This window comes from Ammospiza nelsoni, chromosome 8, assembly GCF_027579445.1.
Source record: "Ammospiza nelsoni isolate bAmmNel1 chromosome 8, bAmmNel1.pri, whole genome shotgun sequence".
NCBI classification, from domain to species: domain Eukaryota; kingdom Metazoa; phylum Chordata; class Aves; order Passeriformes; family Passerellidae; genus Ammospiza; species Ammospiza nelsoni.
In genome coordinates this window covers 6,815,731-6,824,544 of record NC_080640.1, presented here as the reverse complement: position 1 = coordinate 6,824,544, position 8,814 = coordinate 6,815,731, and the positions used below count along the sequence as shown (strand labels likewise).

The 8,814-nt window shown below is 41.9% G+C and overlaps 1 protein-coding gene across 1 annotated transcript; it reads left to right on the top strand.

Moving 5' to 3' along the window:
• The first annotated feature begins 3,861 nt into the window (after positions 1-3,861).
• On the top strand, positions 3,862-8,277 carry KCNK18 (potassium two pore domain channel subfamily K member 18). Its single transcript, XM_059477690.1, has 3 exons — positions 3,862-4,078; positions 5,107-5,262; positions 7,472-8,277. Exons 1-3 carry the CDS (start codon positions 3,862-3,864, stop codon positions 8,275-8,277), a joined length of 1,179 nt encoding a protein of 392 aa, XP_059333673.1.
• The last annotated feature ends 537 nt before the right edge of the window (positions 8,278-8,814 follow it).

The following is an 8,814-nucleotide window of genomic DNA, read 5'->3' as shown; positions in this document are numbered from 1 at the left end:
TCCCTCTTAGAAAGAAAGAGGAGGAACAGAAACTAATACCCAAGCTTTGCTTGGTCCTGGGGCACATTGAGAGTGGTTTTTCTCTTGTAAATTAAATTATGGGACCATTTGCTTGGCTTTGGTGTGAACAAACAATGAAATAGGAAAATCTCCTATTCAGGGTGAGAGTCCTGGACATCTTTGAATCCACTTAGCATTCTGTGTAGTGTCAGGATATTAGTCCTGAGTGCTCTCAAATATTCCCAGAGGTTACAAGCTCAAGCACTCGACTCAAGCAAAAGCTGAGACTTTTAAAGATGGATACAAAGAAAACCAAACTCCCCTGGGGTATCCAACACACCCTACGCTGCCAGTTTGTGCATTTCTCTCTCCATCCCAGCAGTGTGAGGTGTGAGGGCTAAGAATGGGAGATGTCAGGGGAATTCATATTCCAGGGCAATATGGAATGTGGGGTTGTGAGGAGATAAATATTTGCAGAGCGCCTTAAAAGCTGGTGTGGCTCATCTGGCTGGGTGCATTTGCTCTGCACAAGTGTCTTGGTCTGTGCTGGGGCTGGGTTTGGGCCAGCACTGCTCCTGGGCTGAAATCCCACAGGGAGAGGCCTCAAGGAGCCCCAGAGCTGGGAGGGAGTGGGATAACCATTGTGGGTGGGAGGTGGGAGGACACTGAGGGCGCTAAAAGTGAAACTTCACTGACACCACCCACCCAGCCGACCTCGAGTGGCGTGTCCTTATGTCAAATCTAGTGCTCACACAGCCCTGAGATTGCTTTCTTAGTGCAGCTACTGCTGCTACTCATTTTTTGCTGTTTTGGGGTACTTGGAGGTGATATCACCGCTATACCAAAACATTCATTTTCTGGGGGGAGCTAAGGTACATTAATGCATTCTGGAAAGACTTTCCAGGGGGCCTATATTGAGGCAATGGATCAAATCTTCCATGATCCTTGTTAACATTCAACCTGGAATGGAAGGTTTTTAATTCTCCTTGTCGTGAAGTGCTGCCAGGCTGAGGTCTCAGTTCCTCTGTTAAACCATACTCCCATCAGAATCAATGCCAGGTGTAAATAAATGCAAACCATTTAATCCATTGCCATTTATTTTTAAAAAGCACTGTCAAACTTCAGGTCACTTTGATTTTCTCTTAAAAAGGATGACATTACACTCTTTGTCAGTACAGAATGGTGTTTAACACAGCAGGTAACACAGCAGGTCTTTGGCAACATAGCAGATGACTTAATGCAGGGAGAGTTTTACTGATTATTGAAAAACGTTTCTCTCTGCCCAAACAAGGACCTTCTAGGTTTAACCTATGTAATTCAGAAACATCAGATAAAATAGTAATTTCATTGTAAGTATATATTTTTACTGGATTTGTATAACCTTGCAGCTATGGTCAAAAACTTCCCTTTCAACCAGCACCTTACAGAGCACTCACATTTGCCCTAATCAAAGAAATGGAAGTTGGGACAAATGCAGGTTTGCTGTCCATTAATGTGGATAGGAAATGTGTATTGCAGAAATCTCTCTCAATACAAGTACCAGTAACTCAATTTGGAATAACTTGTGGTTAGTGGGATTTGCTTTTAAGCAACTAAGTTCAAATATGTAATACTGCAATAGTGGGAAATGGTTTAGATTAAGCAAATAATGTAAAAATCATTTATGGTTTTATTTTTATTAAATTTTCTTGTTGTCACAAGCTCAGAGCCTGATGCTGCAAATGGCTGAGAAGCTCCTGGGAATTGCTAAATACTTTGCAGTACCATGTGTAGGAGGAGGCTGAGAAGATTTTAAAGCACTTTGTGGAAAATATGTTTATATCTGAGTTGCAGATGAAAAACTGTGCAGGACAAACTGTATCAGAATTACCATACTGGCCAGTGAAAACCTTTTTTAGAACAGCAGTGTGAATGTGTAGCCTCAGACAGGGGCTCATTGCCCAGTACCCCATCTTATTTTTACAGCTGCAAGCTATTTTCAGTTCAGGGGGGTTATTGAGCCCTGTGTGGTTTGTAGTCAGCACTAGTGACTGCTCTTCTAAACATCTCTCCATTCTCTTTCATGTATGGAAACCCAACAACCTTTGGCAAAGACCTTCCTAGCCATGTGAGAAACAATCCTGTTTTGTTTTGGAGCAGATTTCTGCTTTGCTCCTTTTGATGGTCCTCAAAGAGGCTGCAGAGAGCTGATCCCTCACCTGCTCCCTCCAGAACACCTGGCAGACTGGAGAGAGTTCTTCAATATTTTCCCCCCTGGCCAGTGGCTGCTCAGTCATTCTTTGTCTGAAAGCTGTCCACACCTTCAGCCATCCTTGCTGCTTTTGAAATTTTCCCAGTTTTAACTGTACTGCTTGAGAGCAGGGTAGCAGAGCCGTGCTGACTCCTGCAGGTGTATGCAGCCCGTGCATTTGGACAGTAATAAACAAATTTCCAATGTTTCAGTCCCTATTGTAACAATTCCCAGCATAAAGGACACCAGACCTATGTACATTATCTCCAAGCACAACCTCTCAGGAAGTTCTGTTGCTTTGGATTAATTATGGACATTAGCAGTTTTTAACCCTGTGTTTCAGTGGGGGAAAAATGAAGACAGAGATTGACTGCAATAAGAAGATTTATAAATCTGTTGCCAAAAAGCACGACTGAGCCAACAAGGCAGATAACAAGAAAAATAGCAAGCACACAGTTTTATTTTTGTCTTAGCCCTAAAAGTCTCTTTTTTTAATAGTGGAGGCTTGTATACTGGTGAACATAAACTATGTTCTGATCAAATTTACTGAGAGTTTGACCTAGAATAAGTCACTGTAAGCATGTAGGATTTCTGTGTGGATGTGTGGACTTGCTCCATATACATAGCTCAGTAGGTCTTGACTGCACAAGATTGTTTCAATTTTTAATGAAAGATGCCTGGAGATAAAATATTTAATACCTCTTTCTGTACAGTCCAACTCCTCTTACTACCACCACAAAAATTGCAAAGGGCAGTGATACTGCTTGTTGCTCCAACAAGTGTTTTAGAGCAAAGGATGTTGCTGCTCCTTTGTGTTTTAGAGTAAAGGATGAAAAGAAAGACTTTATTTTTAAGTTGGAAATAGTTTGCAAAGATCACTAACTCTGAACTGAATCTTGCAGTCCTGACTTACTAAGGTCAGTGGGAATCTCACAATTGAAACTTCTATTTATATAAGAAGAGGTTATTCAAGTGAGAGCTAGGAGAAACCTTCTTGACTCTTTTTATTTTGTTTTTTCTCTGGAGAAAAAGAATTTAAAATTCAAAAGACCCTCTCCACAAAGAGTAAGTGGTATAGAGAGATTCTGTAAGTTCTCTGAAAGGGAAATTCATTGTTCTACTGTCTGCCTAGGGGTAACAATTAGAGCCATCCCCTTCTTTTGACTAATTTTAAGTGTTCCTGATTGTTTCTGGGAGAAATCTTTAAAGAACTCTATTCCTTACAGTGCACATTTTCCCTTCTGGGAGCTGAAAGTGTTTCTGCTCTATCAGTGGGAAGCTGCTGTTCAGGAGAAGGAACTTTAAGCACGAGTTGGCTCCAGTGGAAGCTGATAGGAGCTGGTGATCCATGTGCATTACAGTGCTGGCTGATCAATAATAATTCAGGGATAGAGTGGCGTGGCATCTACTGAGAAGTATTTCAGGGTTTGTGCTGCTTTTCCATGGGGACTGTAGCGCAATCTTCACTTATAAAGACATGTGATCCGAAAGCCTGAGGCAGAACAATCCTTGTTTTCACAGGAGAAGCTTTTCTTGGCTGCAAAAGCTTTTACGTTCTTATCTTCCTTTCTAAAAGCTGTGTCTTCTGCACAAAATTATATATTAAAAAAAAAATAAAAGAGGAGCTTAGGATGGCAACAACATCACAACCTCTGCAAGGTAAAACAACATGTAAAAAAATATTTTGGGCAGTGTTTCCTCATGCCTGCTTCATTGTGTCTCTTGTCATCTATGCTTTTCTTGGGGCTCTCATGTTTTCCCACATTGAAAGTACCCGGAAGGTCACAGTAAGTGAAGAATACAGAACATTTCTGCAGAAGCTGATGTGCCTCGCCAGAAAGTTACCAGGTATGTACTGGAATTTCAAAATGACTTATCTGCACAGGGAGCTATTAATTACTTTGCTTTTTGAATGAGTTTTTTTTTTGCTTTTTAAGACATTCTTCAAAATACTAGCAGCTTATCCTGCAAACAGGATTTTCACTCTGCCTAGCTAATGACACTGCTGGTGTCTTCTTTAGCTGTGATTTTTGACTGCAAGCTTCCCAGTCCTTGTGTTCCTGCCTAGACAGATTTCCCTGAGATGCCTGTGTTCTCCCTTTTTGCCAGGTTCTTAACGAGCAGCTGACATTCCTGTGGTATTTCCTGCAGTTTGCTGGAGTTGAATCCTCTCTCTCAGAAAGTTTTTCCAGCTGCCTCTTCCCTGCTCTGAGCTTCCCTGCCAGCCCTCTGGTGATGGGATGCTCAGAGGGAGACAGGTGCAGTTCTGCACCCCAGACCCAGTGATTGGAGGGAGTAGAGGAGAAAAGAAGGGTCAGAAATCCTCCTGGATTTGTGATGGGGCTTGTACATAGGCTTGGAGTTTCACTCAGGTAGCTGTGCTGACACAGTGATCAGTTTTGGGCAATTAAATAATGTAAATAATGTCCTTTCCAGCAAAGCCCAGCCACGGGGAGGAGGAAGAAGGGTAGCAGGATTCACAGCAGGGCACTGGGCAGTGACATCCAAGTGGTTCATAGTGGTTCCCTGTGTTGACCCCACATTTCTTGGCGCCTCTGGGTCAAAAGTAGACTAATCTCCTGGGAAGTCCAAAATGAAACAGGACATTCAGGCTGGAAGCTGGTTACTCAGTCCTGCTTCTTTATGTTTTTTTTCCCTGTACTTTTTTTCACCAAAGCCACTGAACCCACCTGATTTTCTCAGAGGTGGGGGTGAGGGGCTTGAAAGGGGAGGGTGAGAAGGGGAATATTTTTATATTTTTAAGACAATATGAGCAAATTCTCAGCTGCAGTATATTTGACTGGGGTTGCAGGCAGGCTGCTCCCTGGGTGGTGGTCTGCAAACACTCACTGTGCCTCCTGCTGTGACTGTGACAGATAACTGGACAGATAACCTGACAGAAAATGAGACGTTTATCCGCGACATCCATCAGCTTTTGAACACAGCTGACCCAGTCTGGTTTATCAACCCAAAAGAAAGATGGAATTTCTTTGGGTCTCTCTTTTTTTGCTGCACAGTATTCACAACTGTGGGTAAGTACAGAGGTAAAGTAACACCCTTCAGAATAAATTCCTGTTGCTGCTTTCTCTAATGAATTTCTTCCAGAGAATTAAAACCACCCTAAACAAGCAAACAAACAAACAAACCCACCCCTACTAAACCCAAAGCCCAAATCTCTTTGAATTTTTCCCCTGAATATTGCTGTTGAGTCTGCAAGTGGCTCTGCAAACACAGACTGCAGAGACATAGCTGAGTCACAGAAACAAGTCACAATTTAGTGATTAGTGATGGTACACACTAATTAACTGCATCATTACATATATACTATAATATGAATTCCTATATGATGTTCACAGAGCTATTGAAATAAAAAGAAATATCCATATTTCAGTCTCAAACCTTATCCTTCCCACTGTTGTGTGTCCTCTTGGGTAATGTTTTCTTCTCTGGAAAAGGGAATTCATAATACTTATATTGTTTTTCAATTGCTTCTCAGTTACTTATGTCTAATTCAGCTTTGTTAATCTGTGGTTCTGTAATTAACCACCGTGTTCACATTTCTCTGGGTTAACAGCACATGATAGTGTTTAAGTCACACCTTTGAAATCTTTCAGTCTGACTTCATATTTCAAAGGAGGACCTAAATCAAATAGAAACATCTGCTCTGATTTTGGCTCCCTCTGCATTGCTAAATACAACTCCTCATGCTCATTCCCAAAGCTACTTTTATCCCTTTGTTAATCTTTCTCAAATGCTGGCAAGTACAGGCACTGTCTATCCAAATTTGTCATAATCAAAGCTGGATGGGAAATATTCCCACAGCATTGTATCAAATTGCAAAGACATTTCTCCACTGCAGGAGGATGTGCTCAAGATCCCAGCATGGGGATGCATCCTACTGTAAGAGAAAAACCTTAAAAAGAGCTTATCCTACACAAGGAACAGTGTGAGAGCTCACCCAGAGCCCTTGTGGGCTGTGTCACAGCTCAAACCTCACACTCTCATCTTTTGGGTGACTGCTCAAGCTCAGCTTCTTGCAGTTAAAGACAAAAGTCTGGGTGGCCAGAGATGCACTGGGGATGAGACCAAAATCCTCAGCCCTGTGAATATTTCCTGGAACAAACACAGCAGCCAAGGACTTTTGAAAGGGAGTGTTTTATCAGAAAGCTTTGACTTCAGCAAGCTGATGAAAAGGCATATTGTGGGAAATGTCTTCCACGGGCGTATTTACCCTCCTCCATTAACGTGGGACTTGACAAATATCCCCATACACACCAACCCAACAAATTGATTTCTAAGCTGCCAGTACTTTTTGCCTTCAGAGCACTGAGTATTAATGCAGCTTCCTCAATTTTGACCTGAATTTTGGGATCAGTAGGAAGCCCGGAACATTTGCTGTTAATAGATGGAATAGGTGGCTATTTCCATTGCAGCGGGTTTGTTATTTGTAGAATCAGGAACTGATAAATCACCTTGGGATAGAATCAAATTATCTACCTTGAATTTTCTGGGAGAATTGAGTCATCTAGTCTGAAGTTTGATGGACTGAACTGGATCTCTTTGCTGCCTGGGGAGGCTGCCTAGTGGCTCAGCTGGGAAAGATTTTTGCATAGCTAAATTTAGGCTCAGGATAACTTTTAAGCCTGGAAACTGCACTAGGTATTTTTAATGCACAGAAATCAATTTTAAAAAGAGTAAATAAGATCACTTTGTGCAATAATGACAATAATCTTTCCCAAGTGCTTTGAGAGTTTCCCAGTTTGCCTGCGGGGAAGAGAGTGACCAAGAATAAATGATATTTCAGTGCCTCACAGCAAAGCAGGGACTGAGGCTGGGTTCAGACCAAAGGCTGAGGCAGCCACAAGTGAAAACATGCATGGATGAAGAAAATGAGGGAAACCATACCTCAACATATGAGATGATAATCTGACAGGCTAAGTACTTGGCCTAGAAGTTCCTCTAGGAAAAAATGGTCTTTGAAAGGAGAGAAGGAATACTCAATGTCTTCTGAAGGATTAAGAGAAAAATGGTTGATAAAATTTAATACAGTTACTATAATACCAAATTTTCTCCCACTATAATGGAAAATTATTTACAGCTTGAGTTTCATATCCAGTATGTTAGAGGAAGGAAATATAAACACCCAAACTGGATTTAGGGAAAAGGCATATCTTCTGCTACCAATTTTATGTATCACATCTCTCTCTTTCTCTTCTCATCCCCTTCTTATTCTTGTTCAAGGTTATGGCAATACCTATCCTGTGACACGGAATGGGAAGTGTCTCTGTATGTTGTATGCTTTATTTGGGATCCCCCTGATGTTCTTGGTCCTGACAGACATGGGAGACATCCTTGCAACTGTCTTATCCAAGTCCTACAACGAGTTCAGGAAACTGCAGTCAAAAATTCTTGCCTCTAAACTCTGTTCTGGATCCACATGCAGCAAAAGGAATGAACTGAAATCCAGGGAACAGTCTAAAATAGTCATCAACGAGCCCCTGGCCATTATGGAAGTGCTGAGAAGTCAGTCAGGTGTGAAACAGGTCAAATACCGCAACGTGGAACTTTTTGAAATGTTAATTGCCAGGGAGAATGAAAACACCCAACCAGCAAGAAATAAAAGCATGGAGAGATGGAGTTCATGTCCTGAACTAGCCAGGGAAAAGACTGTGTCGAGAGTAATCAAGAATTTTGACAAAATAGGAAAAGAGTTAGAAAAATTAGATGTGCCCATTGTGTTGATGGTGCTCGTTATCTTTGTGTACATCTCCTGTGCTGCTGCTATTCTTCCAAAATGGGAAAAAAAAATGGATTTTCAGGAAGCCTTTTATTTCTGCTTTATCACTTTGACCACTATTGGATTTGGAGATACAAAGTTAGAGCATCCCAAGTTTTTCTTGTTTTTTTCCCTCTACATTATAATTGGCATGGAAATTGTCTTCATTGCTTTTAAGCTGGGCCAAGACCGTTTAATTGTCCTGTATAAAAAGGTGATTTCATTTTGTGCAGAGAAAAATATGCCTTCAAAGAAAATATATCCAAAATAAGAGCAGTCATTTCTCCTTCACTTGTCAGCACTAGCCACTGCAAAGAGATGGAATTGTTTCTGTACATTTCTGCCTTGGGCTGGCAGGTGCCATATTTTAATCTGATTTCCTCTGAGAAATGACTGTGAAATGGCTGAACACTTCTGGAGGCACCTGGTGAAGGTATCTCCAGGGTAGACTTTGCAAAGGGGACTCTTCTCCTGAATAATCACAGATGCTGCCTGATGAGGAAGGTGAAGGCTCTCCTTGACAGTTCTCCCTGACATATTGTGCAAAGCTCTGACTTTCTGCAGCCTTTCTGTCCCTTCTCCCACTGCAAGCAAATTCAGGAATTTTGTTTTCAGTACTCGTCCAAGCAAGACCCAGATCTCCTGGAAGGTCCTGTCCCGCCACCTTCTCTGCAGCCGGGCTGTGTCTGTCTGTCCTGACTGTGACACCCTGCTCGTCACCAGAGAGAGCTGGGGGGAGAGGTGTGGACCCAGCTGCAGAGTGTGGCAAACATCACACCTGGCACAGCTCAGGGAAATGTCCCATGGA